Source organism: Grammomys surdaster, unplaced genomic scaffold (genome assembly GCF_004785775.1).
Source record: "Grammomys surdaster isolate TR1022 unplaced genomic scaffold, NIH_TR_1.0 169, whole genome shotgun sequence".
NCBI classification, from domain to species: Eukaryota; Metazoa; Chordata; class Mammalia; order Rodentia; family Muridae; genus Grammomys; species Grammomys surdaster.
The window spans coordinates 7846913-7867463 of record NW_021604617.1 but is presented as its reverse complement, the minus strand read 5'-3'; the positions used below and the strand labels follow the sequence as shown (position 1 = coordinate 7867463).

The following is a 20551-nucleotide window of genomic DNA, read 5'->3' as shown; positions in this document are numbered from 1 at the left end:
GTTTCTCCCTTGGACTCTTCTCTGCCCCATGACTTGATCTGGGTCCCTGAGGCCTGTGCACCCAGCGCTGCTCAGTGACACCCAGGCCCGCCAGTGTTGTGTATATCCTGCTTTTTATCTGAATGTGTCACTAGACCCATGACCTCCTGGGGTCCTGACATGGCTTCTTTCTCAACCTATGGCAACTGGGGAAAAGGACTCAAGCCATGGAACATGACCCTAGTTCAGGCTACATCTGTCCCCAATCCGCAGAATCTCAGGTACAAGTCAGGGTGTGCAGGCCTGGAGCGACCCCTTCCTAGGCGTCCCTCTGCAGCTGACACAGGGTCAGCCGGTGCCTTGGAGCAACTCCATAGGGAAGCTGGGAGAAGCTGCAGTCGGCAGGAGATTAATTAATCAAAGCCTGAATACATCTGTTGTTAATTACACTGTGCCAAGGTTAACTCTTCCCTTGCTGGGCTCGGCTGTCAGCTGGTGGGCAGCGGGGACGGTGGAGGAGTGGGTCTATCCTTTCCTCATCATTGGAGAAAGAGAGAAGAAAGCAGAAGAAAAAGAGACCTCAAGAGAGCAGCACAGGCCTGTCCACAGGGTGCGTGCGTGCGTGCGTGTGTGTGTGCACGCGCACGTGTGCATGCATGTGCCTGAACGTACATGTGTGCACGTGAGTGCATGTATGTGCATCGTGTGTGTGTGCGCACGTGTGTAGGCATGTGTGCGTGCGTGTGTGCATGTGCGCGCGCGCGTGTGTGTGTGTGTGTGTGTGTGTGTATGTGTGTGTGTGTGTGTGTGTAGGGTGCATGCGCAGGTCACAGGACATGTTAGATTTTGGCTCTCAGCTTAGAACAGACAACACCAGACCAAACGGTTCCAGGCGAGGGTGGTGGTGGGGGAGGTGTTATTCAGGGCAAAGGGCAAGGATGGGTGGGGGGAGAAACGGGAGATGGCGGAGTAAGAGAGCAAGGTCAGGAAGGTCTGCCTATCTTATATGGGCGATGACGTAGCCTTTTCCCAGGTAAAGGTGAGGTAGCCAGGTGGATTCTGGGAGTGTATGGCGGTTGCCTTGGCAACGATGTAGGGTCGCCTAGGTGTGATGTCACTGAGTTTGGGCCTGATACCAACAGAACACTTTCAGAGTCAGCCCTCTCATCTTGTTTGAAAGTTTCTTGTGTGATAGCTGGCTCTTGACCTTCCAGAGATTCCCCCATCTGCCTTCCATCTTGCTGTAGGAGCACCGGAATGACAGACACAGGCTCCCGCATCCAGCTTTTATGTGGATTCCATCACAGCCGGGTCCCCATGCTTGCGTGGCAAGCGTTTTACCTACTAGCCCGCCTTGGCCCCACACAAGATGCTGTTGGGGGCCGGAGGGAGGGTTTGCTTCCGAGCATTTATGTCTATAAATTTTGTAAAGAGTCCTGAGGAGAGTGAAGATTGAACGGATATCTTTATTTACAGTAATGAATAGAACAGACCCTCCCTCTACCCCTTTCCAGTCTTTTCCTTATCGCCCCCTCCCACCCACCCTCTCCCTAAACCCCATCGTCTTGGGTCACTATATGGGTTAGGCCCCCACAAGAGCCCAGTAAATGAGCTGGGAAGAGAGCGGGGGTGGGGCTGACAATGGGCGGCAGGACAGGTGCCCTTTCACATTTTCTGTCCTCAAAGCTGGGGTAAGCCGAGGGAGGCAGGCACCTGGAGCAGAGGTAGAGAAGGACACGGGCCTCCCATTCCTGCCCCTCCCCTGCCGTTCACAGTGTTCTGAGTCTGGGCAGCTAACTGGTTCTGTCCTACCAGGCTCTAGATGCTGTGTCCCTGGTCACCAGTCGAGGGGACCAGGCTATGCGTCTGAAAGCAGACCTGTTCCGTGGCTGAGGTGGCCCCTCGCGCGAGCCACCTTCTCACATCTGGGTTAGGATTCTGAGGGGTCCGCGGGGGGTCAGGGGAGGCGTCAAGCTTTGTGCGGCAGCTCTGGGGCCACCCCGCGGCATCAGGAGGAGAAACAGAGTCCACAACACTCCATGCATATCTCCAGGCAGTCTGCCGACTCGCAGCAGGCATCCACGATGCCGCAGTCCAGGTCGCAGGGCAGGTCACAGTCCGCACACTCGCCGGAGCCGCAGCAGCAGCAGCAGAGGCAGGAGTCCTCGGAGCTGCAGGAGCCACAGGTGGCGCAGTCCAGGACGATGTTGCAGAGGGTCAGGAACTCACAGAACAGACAGGACAGGATGCAGTGGACACAGCAATCTGTGGGCGGTGTTCAGGACAGTAAGGGGCTGGAGCAAGGGAGCCCCAGTAACAATAGCCCAACAGAGCTGCTGGGCGCCTGCAGTTTCATTTAGCTCCCTTAGTCCCGGTTACCCCGAGAAGTAGACGAGGCCAGTTCCCACTGGATGCCCTGTTTCTTTAAAGGCACAACAACCAAACAAATCCGAGTGGGGATTGGAGGGAGCCCAGGCAGCCTACGTTGGGAGCCCGTTCTTAGCTGCCCTCTGCTTACATATTTAACAGGCAGCCAGGCAATGGTGGCGCACGCCTTTAAGCCCAGCACTTGGGAGGCAGAGGCAGGCGGATTTCTGAGTTCGAGGCCAGTCTGGTCTACAGAGTGAATTCCAGGACAGCCAGGGCTACATAGAGAAACCCTGTCTCGAAAAAACAAAAAACAAAAACAAACAAAAAGAAAAAGAAAAAAAAAGAAAAAGAAAAGAAAAACCAAAAAAAAAAAAAAACAACAAACGTATTTAACAGGTATGTGGGCAAAGAGGTGGTCCAAACGCGGCTGTAAGTGCTCTGTAGGAAGTAAAGTCATGTAAACCTCTGGTAACAACTCTATGATGTGGGCTGTTCATTAGCCCCATTCTACAGGGGAGGGACAGAGATTAGCCACTTAAAGATATATACAAGGGGCTGGGATGTGGCTCAGTTAATATAGCATTCGAGAAGCCCTAGGTTGGATCTTCAGTGCCGTATAAACTGGGCATGGTGGCACACACCTGTAATTCCAGTGTTTGGGAGGCGGAAGCAGGAGGATCGGCAGTTCAAGGCCAGCCTCAGCCACATAGTGAGTGTGAGCTCAGACTGGGGTACTGTCTCAAAAAACCAAAACAAATAAACAAGAATATATAATCAGGGTCGGGGGGGCCGGTCTGGAGAGATGGCTCAGTGGTTAAGAGCACTGACTGCTCTTCTAGAGGTCCTGAGTTCAATTCCCAGCAACCACGTGGTGGCTCACAACCATCTGTAATGAGATCTGATGTACTCTCCTGGTATGTCTGAAGACAGCAACAGTGTACTCATATACATAAGATAAATATAAATATAAATATAAATATAAATATAAATATAAATATAAATATAAATATATATATTTTCATTCCAGAATTCTGCTCATCTCTGAACTCCCTACGCCCCATCTTTGGCTACACCTCACCAGTGTGTTGTCTATCCCACAGATAGGCAGGAGCCTTTAAAAAAAATGCAAATAAAAAGAGAGGCTACATATCAGATCCTGCTTTGCTCAGAGCTATCACTAACCCAGCCCCCAAGCGGGGGAAGCTTAGGGCCCCGGTGGTCCTCAGGCCCAGACACCTCACCTTTCCTGACTAGTCCTGGGCGCCTTCTACTTTGCCGTGCCCACACTGGCTGAACCTAGGCCGAACAGGTGGCATTCTCTATCTGGAATGTTCTCACTCCCCTTTCTCCTTATCTCTTCAAACATCACATCTCCTGGCTGAGAGCAGGTTCCTCTACTCCTGCCCAGGAGAGAATAGAATCTCTCCTCACCCGGCACACTGCTCTCCTCATGCTTCTGTCTTCCTGGCCCTGTCGCCTCCCACCACACCTCAGGCTGTTAGCTGATGGACATCCCATACTTGCCAGGCCCTTGGTCTGTTATGTTTACAGATGTGTCACAAGTCCCCAGAACAGGATGCGGCTCAGTCAGTGCATGCACAAAGTTCCGAGTTCTACCCCAGCCCTGTATACACGTTGTAGTTCTGCATGTCTGTAACCCCAGCTCACGTCAGGTAGGGGCGTGATGATCAGGAGTTGAAAGTTGAATACGAGGCCAGCTCAGGCTACACAAAATGAGCACAGTAGGTGCTCAGGTGAATTGGTGAGCTGTAGCTCTCACCGCTGAGTCCTGGGCACTAAGCCCTGCTGAGGGCCGGGCCAGGGGACAGAGCACCTATCCCTCCCCAATAGAACTGCCTTTTGCCAATTAATGCTATCCAGCATCCTCTGTGGATGCCTGGTCTTCAATCTACGACCAGCATGGATACAGTAGCTCTCTTCAAATGCAGGTGTGGTAAATCACCGCTGTATTTAAAACCATCAGTCCATCGCAACCATCCATGTGTGCAGGTAGGCTGTCTTTGTACCCCACCACATAGGTGGCCATCGTCAGTTAGGCTTTCCCAGGGTCCCTACGTGCCTGGAGTCTCAGTCTACCTGCCAAATGCCATCACACTCATTCATTACCTGTCACTTCCATGTTCTTGTTCCCGACCTCACCCTCTAGACTCTACACCTCCTCTTCAGCCTTCTGGACTGCTGTGGGTGTTCCCGTGCTAATGCAACCTCTGTGCTTGCCCTTGTCACATGGATAATCATGTGTGCCTTCTTCCTGAGAGCCGGAGGAGGGCAAGGGCGAGGTCCTAGCATATAGCAGAAGCCCAGGATGCACAGGAGTTATTATTTTCTTGCACCACTGGGACTTGAACCCAGGGCCTTGAACATGCTAGACAAACGGTCTACCACTTAACCTAGTCACTTCCCCACCCCTAAGGCAAGTTATGTGAATGACTGCCTGTCATAAAATACTTCTGGCAGAATCTGTCCCCGGGGGTGAGGAGGTTTCAGAATGTCTTAACAAATGCACACCTGCATGTGTGTGTGTGTGTGTGTGTGTGTGTGTGTGTGTAGTGGGGGAGGAGACAGGACAGGGGTGCTATGGAGATGGCTCAGTGGTTAGAAGAATTTCTTTTTCTTGCAGAGAACCTGGGTTTGATTCCATTCAGTTCAATCCCCAGCTCCCACATGGTGGCTCTCAACCATCTGTAACTGCAGTTCCAGGGCATCTGATTCACTCTTCCGGCCTCTGAGGGTACCAGGCACACACCTGGTGCACATACATATGTGCAGGCAAAACTTTCATATACATAAAATAAGTAAATCTTAACAACAACACAAATGCCACACTGAATCCTGCTTTCTGGTCGCTAGACCAGGGTCCCCCCAACATGAACAGGGCTGAGATCTGTTGGTTCTTGGCTGGGCAAAACCAGCTGATTGCTGCTGACCGCAGCAGCCAGAGGAGGCTCTGTGTTGTTGGGACAGCAACTGGGTGTTGGATCTGAGAACTTCTGGCCTCCCTTGCTGTACTTTGTCCCCACCCCCATCACATACACTTGCCACCCCCACTCCCACCCCCATGCACCCATCCACCCCCCGCCATCCACCCCCATGCCCCCACCACCACATACTTCCGCCACCCCCACCCCCCACCCGCCACCACCCCCACACCATTCTCTTCTCTCTTATCACTTTGGCTAAACTTTCGGTTGTCCACTCCGAAAGGATTTTCATTTTTCATTTTCTTTGGTACTGGGGACAGAAAGCCATCACACACTAAGCACGAGTCCCACAACCGCCTTGTGGAAATTTTCTGATTCTGGAAATGAGGCAGCTTACGCTGGATCAGCCCAGACATACGTTGCAAGGTTTACTAAGTTGAACAGGACAGCAAGGTCCCAGGGGTCCATGCGGTCACCTTTCACCTTAGCTTCTCCTTAGCCTCTAGCGGGTTTTCCTGTGGTTGCATGGATGATTCACTGGAGGCTGGAGGCCTACCTTTCTATATACACGTACTGGCTGGTTTTGTGTGTCAATTTGACACAAGCCAGAGTCATCAGAGAGGAAGGGGTCTTAGTTGGGGAAAACTCCATGAGATCCAGCTGTAAGGCATTTTCTTGATTAGTGATGAATGGGGAAGGGTCCCACCCACTGTGGGTGGGGCCATCGCTGGGCTGGTGGTCCTGGGTTCTATAAGAAAGCGGGCTGAGCAAGCCAGGGGAAGGAGGCCGGTAAGCGACATTCCTCCATGGCCTCTGCGTCAGCTCCTGCCTCCAGGAGCCTGCCCTGCTTGGGTTCCTGTCCTGACTTGCTTCGATGATGGATTGTGGAAGTGTAAGCTAAATAAACCCTTTCCTTCCCAGCTTGCTTTTTAGTCATGGTGTTTTTGTTGGAGCAATTGAACCGCTAAGACCCCATCCCACAGAGGACAACTTGGAGTTAGTACTCTTTTCCTACCCGACGGCACCAGGGAGCAAACTCGGGTCATGACAGTCCTGCTGGGGTCTCCCGAGTGCTGGGATTATAGTGGTGTGAGCCACCACACCTGGTTTCTTGTTATTGCTTGAGACAGGGTCTTGTTGTGTAGCTCAAGACGGTCTTGATCCTCCAGCCTCAGGCTCCTTAAGTGCTGTTCGGCTGAGCTGTGCATTTCTTAAGCAGCAAGCTGGTGACGCTGCCTGTCTGTGGATGCGGACAGCAGGGGCCTTACCTTCCTGTGCCTGGAGGGGGACCTGTGAGGCTGACCGGGTGCTGCCTTTGCTCTTCCTTCCAGCTTGGCTGCCCAAAGAGGGATGCGTCTGCAACTTCCGGTGGGCCTTGGGCCCACCCAGAGCACCGTTCCCCGCATGCCCGGCACTGCCCGGTTCTGAGAGGTGGTCGTGGCCAGAGCCATTTGGCAGTAGTGGGGTGCAGCCTTGGGGGTTCCCTTGAGGCTGGCCTGGAGAGATGAAGAGCCGATGAGGAAAGAGGTTCATCCTCTACTTCCTGCCTACTTCATTCCTAGATGCTCCTCAGGGGAGCGAAGGCAGATTTGTCTTCTTTACATGGAGAAACTGAGGCCTAGAAAGTAGAAATGACTAGCCCACGGTGACGCTATGGAACAGTGGCAGACTGGGGCTCATCTCTCAACTCCTATAGCAGTGCTCATTCCACAGAAACCAAACCCCAAACTAGAGGTACAAAGTGGTGGCCGAGGGGTGTGAAAGACCCCCCCCCCCCCACTTTCTTACCCATGTGAAATCTATTCTTTTAGGCTCCGGGATTTGGGCTAGAGTGGAGTAGGGGAGACATGGTTGCCTGGGGTTTTCTTAAGACGGCAGCGAATCGGTTAATCTTCACCTTGGCTTCTGCCAAACCCCCAGCTGTTTTCGCCCTTGGTGCTGTGGGTGACTTATTGGGAACATCTGTTTGGAGATGCATTCTTGGCCCTGGACTCAAGGGCTGCTCACAGCAGCCCCTTTTTTCTGCTTCTTGCCTTCAGCCCTGCAGAATCCCATCCGGTCCTGCTGCTGTGGTGCTGAGAGTGTGGTGCTGAGAGTGCAGAGGGGCTCCTGGTCTAGGTGATGGGGGAGGAGTGGGGGAGGGTAGGTGAGAGACCTCCAGGAAGGCCAGTTACCCTCCCAGCCTAAGCAACCAATTTTAGGAAGTTGAGGCTGCAGGTTCCCCCAAATCCTCTGTTCCTTTGTAGATCTCATTCAGAGGCTGCTCAGTTGAGCGGTTTGGCACTAGTCTCGGGAGGTGAGGGTATATGTGTGTTATGCTGGTATAGGGATAAGAAGGGGTCACAGGAGGTCTGCCCCTCCCCCAGTGCCTCCTGCAAGTATAGGGTACTTCCAACCCTTACCTGAGCCCTAGAGGCCTGACTTCTTTAGGCTACCTTGTGGCTTTAAATTTTACAGGAGGCCTCGGGTGCTTGGGAGAGACAAAGGGCTGGACACTCGCTGTGTGCTGTGTCACTGTCTCCAGCACTTGCTAATTGTCTTCTCACAGAACCCTCTTTATAAAACGTTCTTTTTTTCCCCCCCATTGAATCTTTTGTAGCCAAAGCTAGACTCAAGCAGGCTATGTACCTGACAATGATCCTAGTCAAGTCCCTCATCCTCCTGCCTCCGCTTCCGAGGTGCTGGGATTACTGGTGTGGACCTACATGCTTGGGTCACTATCTTTTTTTTCACTGATAAGGAAACAATGTTCCAGAGAGGGACAGGAAGTTTCCCAAGGCCACACAACTAGCAAATCTCAGTAGTGGAAGCAATTTGAGATTTTAGCTGGGGACCGAGGGACTGGGAAATAATCTTTTACATTCACATAATCACATTAAAATTTATTTATTATTTATTTATTTATTTAATGTACATTGGTGTTTTGTCTGCATATATTACGCCTGTGTGATGGGGTCAGATCTTGGAGTTACAGACAAGTGTGACCTTCGATGTGGTTGCTGGGATTTGAACTCAGGACCCTCTGGAAGAGCAGTCAGTGCTCTTAACCTCTGAGCCATCTCTGCAGCCCCTACATAATTACTTTTTATAAGCAGTAGCTAGTTAACATGTTTTGAGTAGGTATTAGGGGCAAGGTGGTGGACTAAGACACTTACACACAGTCTTGTCTTTAAACATCACAAGCCATCTATTATTGGCCCATTTCTCTGATGGAAAAACCTTGAGGACCAGCTGGTATAATTTGAAAGATTCCACAGCTAGGAAGTAGAAGGAGGAGGCCTGGAGTCTGTTACGGCAACACCAGGCACCAGGAGGGGAGCAGAGGGGACACGCTGGGAGTGTGAGAGGTGACAGAGCATTGGGCAAGCATGGCTGGGGTATCCTGCACCTGGTAAGCAGGAGCACAGCCTTGGGAGTGGCCAGGCCTGAATCATCCTGGCTCCACACAGATGGCTGGCTGAGCCGTTGGCCGGCTTCACTGTCCCTTGCTGTGCTGCCTAAACGTGGGTACAGTGGCCAGAGGGAGGGAATGTGTGGTGAGCCCAGGGCCCTGGGAGGTGCTGCAGACACAAAGGTCGCCTGTGGCCTTGGCTGTGGGGGAGCCAAGGGGTGGGGGTGGTGTTGAGTCACAGAGCAAACACTCAAGGCCATAGACACAGGGGTGTCTGTCCCACTCCCACCTGGGACGCTCTCCCTGTGGCTATGGCTGTGACCTCCTTTTCTCAGTTGTGTGTGTGTGTGTGTGTGTGTGCGCGCGCGTGCGCGTGCAGGAGGCTGAGGACACTGCTCTCCCAGGAGTCAAGAACCCTACTTCCACACTTGGCCCCAGATTCCCAGGCTAGAAGTCTAGGAGGCACATTGTTTATGCCAAAAAGGCAGGTGGGCACAGCGGAGTGGGGCCAGCAGACTTGAGTGCCAGGCTTGAGTCCTGCTCTGTTGTAGGTCTGACCCTCAGTTTCCTCATCTGTAGAATGGGCTTGATAAGAGCTATGGCGATGCCTCTTTAGGAAAGCACTCAGAATTGGTAAAGATGAATTTTGTTCCTTTCTCCTCTGAGCAACTGGGATCTTCCCTCTTTCCTTTGCACCATGGTCCTGCCCTGAAGGGTGCACTGTACTGTGTTCCAGTTTCTGGCCCTGCCTAGCAAACCAATTCTCTCTCTGAGAGGAAAAGATACCTCTTGCTGTACAACCTTAAGTTGTATTGCCTGAGCCTGGCCTCTACAGGGCAGAGAGGTAGGGGGCAGCTGACACAGGACAGTCTCCTTGACATTCCCTGCCTGCATCAGCACCCAGGACAAAGACATCTCATCTGAACTTCTGACAGCATACCTGGGGTGGATTTCCCTGCATGTTGCCACCCCAAACCCCCAGGTCCCTGGGACTCACACGTCACAGCTTCTGTGGGGACATCGAGGTCAGTGCTGTTCAGAGCCTGGTGAGCCCCAAGACTACTGTCTTGGGGCATGGAGGGTGCCGCCTCCTCCGGGGAGCCCTCTTCAGATGATGCCTCTGCAGGGTGAGTGGATCTTGCTACCTCCAGCCCAGGGAGGAGGGACATGGTCTGGGCTAAGGGAAAAGCAAATGATCAAGGGTCGTCTTCCTGGTGTGCTCCTGTGTGCCCAGGCCCAGGTCTGACCTACAGCACAGAGGACCCAATGAGCCCTCAGGACGGTCCCTTCATGATCACCGAGCTACCACCCTATCTGGCTGTGGTATTTGATTTCCAAATTGAAAGTTCCCAAATCATAACTCATACACGCGCAAGGGCATGTTGGCATGCGGGCATGCATTTGTTCATGGGTGAATACGTCCACGTAGCATCAGGAGAAGGGGCCTGTGGTATAAAGAGATGTAGGGAGAGGAGTGGGACACAGTGTAAGAGGAAAACGGACAAACTGCTCAATGCTGCAGCCGGAGAGTTAGCTATGGAGACCGACAGGCGCTGGATGGTAGATGCTGAGAGAAGAGAATTTGGGAGACCGGGTGGGGAAGGCCGAGCCACTGAGATCTTGTGACAGGCAGTCTGGGATGAAGAAGAAAGTCAGCCATGAAGAAGAAAGACAAAGATTAGACAGAGCCTGGGCTGAACCGAGCAGGGAACCGCTATGAGACAGGAAGAAGGCAGATGTGGAGAAACTGGGTCAGAGAGGGGATGCTGGCATGGGAGAGAAGTGAGAGAGCAACCTGGGGGTGAGGAGCAGGGAGGGGCCCCAGGCAGGAAGAGAGGTCCAGAGACAGCCAGGAGCACTGGGAAGAGGTGAACCACAGGCCCATGTAATTAGAGTGGCTCTGGGCAGGGTGGGCGGAATGAGGGAATGAAGCCACCTACAAACCGCAGCTCCCCCGCCAGCAGCAGGATTGGGCCCCTTGGGCTCCCAGGAAAGCACAGGGGATGGGAGGTGTCTGAGAGCCTACAGTCTTGGCGTCTGGGCTTGGTGGGGGGTGGATCTTGGGGTAAAGCCGGTGGTCATAGGGCCCAAGCTATGACAATTTTGGGGTATAGCTGCCTCTTAACAGACACCGGGCTGTGCTGGACAGTGGGATGGCGGTGGTCTCGGGGAATGACTCCTGTACCTGTCTTCCCTCATACGTCCCATGCTGGGAGAAAGAAGAAACAGAAACAAGAAACTCTGAGAGAAGCAGACGCCAGAGGGCAGGGCTGTGTGGGGAGGCAGGTTACATAGATGTGGGTGGCCCCAAAGGTGAGAGGCCCCCCACAACCTGGATTCAGGATGCAAAACTCAGATGTCTCTTGGCAAGTCATGGGGCTGAAATATGGGACAACAGACAAGCAGTGCTGACGGCCAAAGAGGTGTCACGCTGTCTACTAGGTGGAATCCCTGTCATGACTGGAAAACAGACACTGAGTTGGCATGAAAGAACGCAGCTAGGCACTTGCATCCAAGTTATAGGAAGCCTGCTAGTTCCAGACACCAGCCCCTGGGCCCTAGAAACATCTCTCCGTGGTCCCAGGCCTGAGTTGGGGTCCTGACTGTCACATATTGTGTCATGAAAAAAACCCAAGGAAGAGTAAGTTTCATGATCTTAAAAAAGCTTTATCTTGGGCGGTGGTGGTGCACGCCTTTAATCCCAGCACTTGGGAGGCAGAGGCAGGTGGATTTCTGAGTTTGAGGCCAGCCTGGTCTACAGAGTGAGCTCCAGGATAGACAGGGCTACACAGAGAAACCCTGTCTCGAAAAACAAAAAAAAAAACAAAACAAAAAAAGTTTTATCTTGGGGTTAGAGAGATGGCTCAGTGGTTAAGAACACTGGCTGCTCTTCCAGAGGTCCTGAGTTCAATTCCCAACAACTCATGGTGGCTCACAACCGTCTGTAATGGGGTCTGATGCCCTCTTCTGATGTGCATGAAGACAGGGCACTCATAGACATAAAATAAACAAATAAATCTTTTAAAAAAGAGTTTAATCTTATTTTTAATTCTAAATATGTGTGTGTGTGTGTGTGTGTGCGCGTATGTGTGTGTATGCGCGCACACACACAGGCATGCATTCACACACAAGTGGGTTTACCCACATGAACACCAGTACCCACGGAGACCAGAAGAGGGCATCGGCTCCCCTGGAGTTGGAGTACCAGCAGGTTGTAGGCTACCTGATGTGGATGCTGGGAACTGAACTTGGCCCTCTGCAGAAGCATCAAGTGTTCCTAACTGCTGAGCCATCTCTCATCCTTCCCCAACCCGGAATGCCTTTGGTAGATAAGGTCTCACTCTATAGCCCAGACTGGTCTTGAACATACTGAGCAATCCTCTCTTGGCCTCCTGAGTGCTGGGATTACAAGCACAAACCACTATACCTGGTTTGTTACAGAATCTCAGTTGCTCTGTGTGGGAAGGAGGCACGAATATCCAGCTCTCAGAGCAAGATGCACACAGCAGAGGGACTATTTGCCAGCAGCTGCCCATTTACCCATCTAACCTTGCCTTTTCCTTCCTTCCCTTCTCCCGTCCAGCACTTACTAGTGTCTAAAAGATGCCTGATCTAATCAAGCACCCGGTGAACCAGAATGAAGAAACCCAAGCCACTGCCAAAGGAGCCTGCCATGGCGCAAGTGGCCGTCATATACACTGACAGGCAAGAACTGCAGCAAGCTAGCTAGGCATGGGCATGGCGGCTCACATCTGTAATCCCAGCTCTTGAGAGGCTCAGGCAGAAGCTTTGCCCGTGAATTCCAGGTCAGCCTGGGCTATAGAAGGAGACTCTCTCAAAAGCAAAACATACAACAGGAGAGTCTCTATAGGCTGCTGGCTGTGACGGGGCAGATCTGTAGGCCTAGCACCTAGGATGCTATGAGAGTTGGAGGTCTAGACTGAGCTACATAGCAAGATCCATCTCAAAATAATAAAATAAAATAAAACAAAATAAATCCCAGCAGGGATATTTGCAAGGGTTGACAAGGAAGAGGGCTGAGGGTATAATTCAGCAATCAGAGAACTTGTTATAATGTTAGCTTTTAAGGGTCCCGGTGGGATGTGGTATCACTTACCTATAAGCTCAGCATTTGGGAGGCAGAGGCAAGAGGAGTAAGAGTTAAATGCTAGCCTTGGCTACATAGCAAGTTGAAAGCTAGTCTGGGCCTCATAAGACCAAGTCTTTAAAACAAAATTTTTAAAAACGCACCTCCCCCCACGTGTGTAGGTGTATGAACATGTAAGTTTGTGTATATGTAGTTGTGTGTGTATGTAGGTGTGTGTGTGTGCACATATACATGCCAGGAGGTATCCTGGAGAAGGCAAAATCCACTGAGTGTAGTGCCATTCTGAAGAACTCTGGAATCTGGTTTCTTTAAAACAACAACAATGGAGAAATCTTGTAAGGATGTGCTTTCATTTTTAACGCCAGGTGTGGGACGTGGTGCTGCCATGGACTGTCCACAGCAGGACCACCATTTAACTCATGCTTTAGCAGAAGTATTGTGATTGTGTGACATTTGGAATTGTGGGAACTTTTCAGAGGGTACATAAATGCAAGGACCCCAAGGGGCATTCTCAGTGGTTGTTAGTCATTTAGGGAAGTTGGTTGCGGTTTGTTAGTAGGCGTGGTCAAAGAAGAAACAAAAGGACAGAAATTAGATTCCGGAATTTTCCTAATTCCTCTCTCCCCTCTGTCCTTGTTTCTCTCCTGTTTAGTGTCAGAGGGTGAAAGGAGGCAGGGGGAGGGGTGGGAATAAAGGATAGGAAAAAGAAGAACTCACAAGTCGCAAAGACTAGCTACAGCTGAGTCTTAGACAATAACTGGGGTGGGAAGATGGAGAAGAACAAGACCCCAGAGCTGCTAGTCTGATGGGCATGAGGGGGCACATGCCACTCCCTGCTACTGAGGACTGGAGTTTGGGACAGCAGCTAGACATCGAAAGCCCTTGGCTTCCCAGGCTTTTTTCTGAGGTCACCGGAGTGTATAGTCCTGATAAGAGTCAAGATTCCTGCTCTTTTGGTCCCTAGAGCTTCAAGAGGAAGAGGAGGAGGAAGAGGAGCAGGAAGAGGAAGAGGAAGAAGAGGCAGAGGAGGAAGAGGAGGAAGAAGAGGAGGGTTTAAGGAGACGGGAGCCGCCATCTCAGTCCCATTCATTCAAGCGTCTCTCCTAACAATAATCACCTACACGGCTGGTGACCTTCAACCTGGAAGGAACAAAAGATTTCTGGAGAGACCAGACCATGGCCTGAGGAAGCTGACAGTGTAGGAAATTTGATTTCTAGGACTACAAGTCCAGTGTTTCAGCCTGGACACAGAGGAGCAGACCTGAAGTTAGGAAGGTCTCAGTTGCAGGCAGAAGAGGGGAATGAAGCATATTCTTAGAGTCAGGCTCACAGTGCTGGAAGGAAAAGGCAGAGTCAGGAAGACCTGCTCCATAGATGCTACCTCATGAGGTCTGGACCCCAAGACGCGGGCTGGGAATCGCACTTCTGGGATAGATGAGACAGAAGAGCCACAGGTGAGGGGAAGACTTGCAGATCAAGAGGCTAAAGAGCCCAGTTTCCCTTCTGTAACCGAAAGACTCCACTGTCCAGCCATGGAGAAGAGAGTGTCTAAGGGATCTCCTGAATGAGAGTGTAGGAAGCTGTAGTTGGGAAAGGCCACAAGGGAGCATTGTGGGCATGAACAAAGGACCCACTGGATAGAGAAGGACTGATGTCCACAGCTGGAGTCCTAAGGTCACCATGGTCACCTGGTAGTATGTCTACCTCAAACCCGACCAGAACGACATCATTCTTTAATGTACACAGTGCTCTCAAACACACTAGTGTCCTGCACCCCTGGTGAAATCCAGGCAGGATTCACTCTGACGCATGCTCACCCCTACCGTGGGCTAAGGTTCCGGTCTGCATGTCAGAGCTCTAGAAAGGGGCGGAAGTTACATATTCAAATCTACACACTGCAAAGGAATGTCAGGGAGATATCACAGTGGCACCGGGGACCTTGTGGAGTCCCTCAGCCCGTTATCCATCAGGTTGGGGGTAGGGGTGGTCCCTGGCCAGAAAGAAAGTGAAGAACTTCTTCCAAGTGGGATGGGTTCACTTCAAGTCGGGCCAGTTCCTGTTCTGGAGCTCCAGCATTGTCTTTGCAGACAGTGGATCTGAGCACCCTGCCCTTTGGGCTATGACTGTCTCTAGAGAGAGATCAGGACTTCAGGCCAGAGTGATGTCTGGAACCCTATAGTTCGCTCTCTGCCTGACCAGACATTCAAAGCCTCTGGTCACACATCTTCAGTGAATGTACAAAGGTCTTGTGTTCCAGGCAGACTAGCTTATCCACACCCTTGGGCTATCACGGCAGCTTCTGGCCAAACTACCTATGTGTATTCAGTTCCTCATGACCACGCTGCCACCATCTTTCCTGGTCTAGCCACACTAGCATCTCTTTCTCCAGAAAGCCTTCCCTGACCCCCATGACAGCAGTCCTTTCTCCAAAGAGCCATGTTATCCTGACAACTCGGCAATGACACAATGGCTTCTGCAGTCCGGGCCCTTGTCCATCTCTTTCCCCTTTGGTGGTCAGCATTTGCCTCTGCACCTCTGTGGCTGAGTGTTGAAACTCAGAATGCCCCAGGTTAGAGAAAGGAGAAAGAGGGGCCGCATCGAATATTAGGGGTGGTATCTGGCTCTGAACCCTAACAAGACCGGAGAAGGTGGACTCTTCTGATGTCCATTTCACAAGTGTGAATTCACTAGTCACAGACCCAGGCCACTGAGTGGAGGACTGGAGAGGGTCTGAGCTGCTGCTTAGGCTCAAGCCAGTCGTTTCAGGTCCAAAGGCTTCAAGTACCAGGAAATCGAATTTAGACCCATGGACAGAAATGTGACTTGCCGGTGCTGGGCAGACATCTTGTGGGTTAGGGAGCCAGACTCTTAGGGCTCTCAGGAATGGGTGAGGTAGAGGCCAGTGGGGGAGTCAAGAGTCTTAGTGGTTGACCACCTGCCCTAACCAGAGATGCCCTGAGTGTTCCTGTGCCGTCTGTATCTTGGATGCCTGAGAGAGGAGGCCATGTCACTCTCTGGCTATTGGTTTCTACTCTGGGGGACAGTGTAATGGCCTCCCTGTTCTGTGGGCACACAGGGAGCATGGCGGATTTTGGTCTCAAAGTCAGGCGTCTGTGGGGTTTTTGGCCGAGTCTCCTGCGGTTTGGGCTTCCTGGGTAGCAGGCAGAACAGAGCAGGACAAGTGTTATAAAAGCTGCATTGTCTGGCCCAGTTCAGGCTGGGTTGGGGGCTTGCTGGAACACAGGAGCCTCAAATTACAGTCCAGGACTAGGCCTTCCCAGCAGCTCCCCCTGGACTCCGCAGCCTGTCCTGAGCACACTTTGCTCCCCTCCTCTGCCACTGGGTGGAGAGCAGGTCAGACAAGGGAGGGGATCTTGGAAGGAGATATCACAGGAGAGCACAGAGAAAAACCAATAGAGGAAACAAGCAAGCATGGAAACTCGGGTGGGAGAGAGGCCAAGACAGAGAGAGAGAGAGAGAGAAAGAGAAAGAGAAAGAGAGAGAGAGAGAGAGAGAGAGAGAGGTCCCAGACACAAAGGCCTCCCAACCCCCTGATCCCCACTGTCCTTCCAAGCTAAAGGAGCCTGGTCCTTGGAGGAGGGTATCCCTAGAATCAAGGGCTCTACCAGAACAGGGACTTAGGGCAGATGAAGACAAAGCACAGACACATTAGTCTCCACTGGCCAGACATCACTCAGTTTTGGGAGATTCCGCCTCTACAGTTGGGAGAGGCCAGGCCAGGTAGACAAGCAGCTGAGACCATCCCCCACAAACAGACGAACAAGCTTGGGTGGCTCTGAGAGGGGGTAGAGACCCAGGCCAGAGAAGGAGGGAGAACTGGTCTAAGACCTTGATGGGAGTTTGAGGTTCAGGATGGGCTTGGATCTTCATTACTGAGGCAGTGTTGGGGAAAGGAGAGGTTGGTTTGGGTGGGAGGAAGGCAGGGCTTTCAACTGAGCCAAAATAGGGGTTTAAGTCAGGAAATCTGGGCCTGCAGTTCTGCACCCTGCCCACCCTGACGTTGAACGAATCTGGTTGTCCATATGAACCTCAGAGAAAACTCTAGACTCTGAGGGTCAGGGACTGGAAAGCTAAATTGGCAGGTCCCCTCAGGGAGACACAAACCCTTCCTTAGTCCGTAGGCTCCTGGGGCAATCAGAGTAGTTTAGCCTTTGAGGTGGGGGATGGGGCATTTTACTATGTTGTTGATAGTGTGTGTGTGTGTGTGTGTGTGCACGCGCGCCACGCAGGATAGAGACTGCCCGGAGGAATCTTCAACTAACAAGGAGGGAAGGGGCCAGGTTCCTAACCACTAGTTGCTGAGACAAAAGTTCTCAAGGAGCACTGGAGCCTCATTCTGCTTAGTTTGGGGGAAGGGAAGAAGAGAGACACCACCTCCCCCTGCCACACACCCCGCCTAAGGCCCTCATAAATATTTACACACTGGGCAGAAATGGTTCAGCCACAAATCCCAATATTATGGGCAGACATCACGGAGTGTGTGTGTGTGTGTGTGTGTGTGTGTGTGTTGGAGCCAACTTTGCACAGCCATGGCCGCCTGCTCCGGGCCCTGCCTCCTCTAGTCCTCTATTCCTCTCTTCTCCCCCTTGGACCTGGTCCCCTATACTGAGACTTCCCACCCCTACCCCCACCCAAGCTTCTGGGGCCATCCGCCTGTCTGTCTCCAAGAGAACCAACAACCCCACCCCCAAAACTTCTCTCAGCCTTCCACACCACTCTGGTCTACCTTCGATTTCCATTCCTGCTCCTACCTGGGTCCAGGGCAGCGCTGGGGACTCCATGAGGCGCGTCGCAGCGAGAAGGGCACTGACCGCTCACCTGGGACATCGGCCTGGGACCTGGAGAAAATAGCGCTCAGCAAGCGGGGGCAGGCCACCCTCGGGTGTGCGTGGGGAACCGGAGTGGGTGCCCTAACGCATACTCGTGCAAGCTGCGCGCTGCTGGCCCAGGCAGGTCACCTCGTGGACCCCGCCATGCGACACCTGGGTGTCGCCCGCGCCCCCTCCCTGCTCACTCGCTCTTGGCTCCCATTCCAGCGCCAGCTCGCACCCACCGATCGCCCCTTCCTTCTTCCTTCTCTCGCTCCAGCCCCCTCGCTCCTCCCCTCTTCCCCGGCCCACCCCGTCCCCGCCCCCTCCTCGCTGTCTCAGCCCCCCTCAGGCGTCCCCTCCCCCGTGCGGGACTCGCTGCTGCCAGGGCAGGACACGTCTGTCCGCGGGGCGTCCGAGGCCTGAGCCCCCACAGGAAGCCAGCTCGTCTGGTTTCCTCCCCTCGCTCAGAGCCAGGATCTCCAGTCTCCCCAGATCTCCGCCTACCCAGGGCCGGGAGAACCTCGCGGGTTGCACAAGGGGCCGCATGTTTTCCTTTGGTCTTAAACTTTGTAAAAGTTTCCAGAATATCAAAAGGAAGAAGTCACAATCATCCCGGGACAATGATCTGGATAGCAGTCGCCCTCAAATCACGGAGCAATCATGCCCCTTGTTCATGCCTCTACTTCGGAGCTGGGTGCCTGGAGTTTGGGGCTCAGCCCGTCAGAAACTGGCTCTCCGGGAAGCCAGGCTGGTGTGTCTCATTAGCCTCCCCGGTCCCATAGCAGCCAAAAACATACCGAAGGCTTGCCACCCTTGCCAGTGCCAGCTGGACATGGGAATCCGTTTTAGAAGAAGGATTGTCCATCCCCTCTTTGGGCTCCAGGCTGGCACCCCAACTTTCTCACGAGGGTGAGTGTATAGAAAGGATTGAGGAGAGGCCAGTCTGTTGGTCCGGCTGGAATTGTGCGGAGGAACTGTCACCAAGAGGTTCGGGGACCCTCAGAGTGACTCCAGGAACCGATTCAGAGAGCTTGTAGGCAGCCAGGTGGGGCTAGACAGGCTCATGTTGGTGATCCCCTCTGAGACTCACACTGGACCTGAGCTGCCTCCAAGCCCGGCGTCTGGGTCCACACCACCAGGGCTAATTAGGGAGGCGGCGGCGCCAGGCCACCTCCTCTCAGCCCGCGTTACAGCCGAGAGGAAAGCTGGGACGCCAAGGATGGAGTTCCCTCACGGTCGCCTCCCAGTCCTCGAAGTCACTACTTACAGCTCTTGTAGGTCTTCTGGGCGCCGTCGGGGCCAGGACCCGCGTGGCCCCCACGGCGCCCGCAGCGCTGTCACCGCCCTCGGCCACGTCCCGGGGATGGATGGGCAGAGGTGACTGCTCTGGGAGGAAAGCGGGACGGCAGGGGGTCCCGCCCTGGACGTCTTGATGCTCGCTGCGGGGGACTTGGCTCCCCAGAGCCTCGGAGATCAGGCTGCTGTCTGGGGGCGTCGCTGAGTTTGGGAGCACTCCTCCTTCCTGGTAGCGGCTGAGTCACTGCGACGCGCCCGCGGGAGTGTTTGGCTGCTGCTGCATTCTTCCCGGCTTACCTGCAGCGTTAGGCCGGGCCTCACCTGCCTTCAAAAGCAGCTCCTCAGTTTCCCCTTAGCTTCGGCGCTCCATCTTGTACGTTTTTCTGTTTCAGATCAGGGCTCCTGGAACTAATGCAATTCTTGAGCCTCGTTTGACCTTGTTTCAAGGTCTTCCAAGGGATGTCAAAGCGCCCCACCTCCACCCCGTCAGAAGTCTGTGTTTACGTCTGTGTAGATGCAGAAACACCTTCACCTATGCACGCCAGTTACACGGATGTGCCCCCTTTGAAGACTCAGCATTCAGAAGAACTAGATTGCTCTGATCTTTGGGACAACGGGATTTGAGGGCCACGACTAATTAGTATTATGATACTGTACCAAGTATCACACGGGTACTTGTGGTAGAGGAACTTCTGGTGGTTGAGGCAACGTGGTGTCCAGTGTGGCCACACATTCCTGTGTGACGGCCTTCTGCTCCTCCTCCCGGAGCACTCTGATTACTGGGCACCACATCCGGTTTGAAGGGCTCTAGAGATGGGTTTCCTGTATGCTGGGCACTCTTCCAACTGAGCCACATCCCCACCGTGAGCCTTTGGTATGCTACCGTGTTTGAATAAGAAGTATTTTGGTAAGGAGGGATCTGGGTGAGACAGAATTTCATTGTGTCAACAAGCTGGCCTGAAACTCCTGGTCCTTTGGCCCCAGCGTCCTAAATGCTGGGATTACAGGTGAGCACCGTTACGCCTCCCTTCACTGAATTCTTTCTTATCATATTATTTTTGATTTTTTTTTGTTTTTGTTTTTTTTCGAGACAGGGTTTCTCTGTGTAGCCCTGGCTGTCCTGGAACTCACTCTGTAGACAAAGCTGGCCTCTAACTCAGAAATCCGCCTACCTCTGCCTCCCAAGTGCTGGGATTAAAGGCGTGTGCCACCACCCCCAGGGTCTCACTATATTGCCATAGCTAGCCTGGACATGCTATGTAGATCAGGCTACCCTCAAACACTTGCCTTGCCTCCCAAGGGCTGGGATTAAAGGTGTATATCACCAGGCCCCACTATTATAATATTGTTAATTTTTAGATTATCGTATAAAATAATGAGTTTCACCACGTGTCATACTTCTGGCTTGTTCCCCTCCCCCACCGCCATCTCCTTTGTCCCCTCTAGCTGGTTTCCTCTTCACTGCATTTATTCAGTGACTCTCTCTCTTCTCTAGCTCCCTTCACATCTTTCTGTCCTGTCTTGCTTCCCTTTCCTAGAGTTTCATCATATGCACATACACATCTGTAGATACATACACATACACGGTCATTCCCATGTGTATAATCTTAAATCAAGGCTGCACCAATAAGAG

General features: G+C 52.7%; 1 protein-coding gene across 4 annotated transcripts; it reads right to left on the bottom strand.

The window, feature by feature from the left end:
- Positions 1-1425: 1425 nt before the first annotated feature.
- On the bottom strand, positions 1426-19272 carry Mdfi (MyoD family inhibitor). Of its 4 annotated transcripts, XM_028766718.1 has the most exons (6): positions 17865-17911; positions 17563-17649; positions 15316-15420; positions 9680-9859; positions 6560-6787; positions 1426-2244 (listed from the first exon to the last, which is right to left on the bottom strand). In XM_028766718.1, the coding sequence occupies exons 3-6, from the start codon at positions 15386-15388 to the stop codon at positions 1988-1990; spliced, it is 738 nt and encodes a 245-aa protein (XP_028622551.1). In that variant the 5' UTR covers positions 15389-15420; positions 17563-17649; positions 17865-17911; the 3' UTR covers positions 1426-1987. The 4 variants fall into 4 exon arrangements, with proteins under 4 accessions (XP_028622551.1, XP_028622548.1, XP_028622550.1 ...); XM_028766715.1 differs by lacking the exons at positions 15316-15420; positions 17865-17911 and adding an exon at positions 18890-19272; XM_028766717.1 differs by lacking the exon at positions 15316-15420 and having other exon boundaries at positions 17865-17905.
- Positions 19273-20551: the final 1279 nt, after the last annotated feature.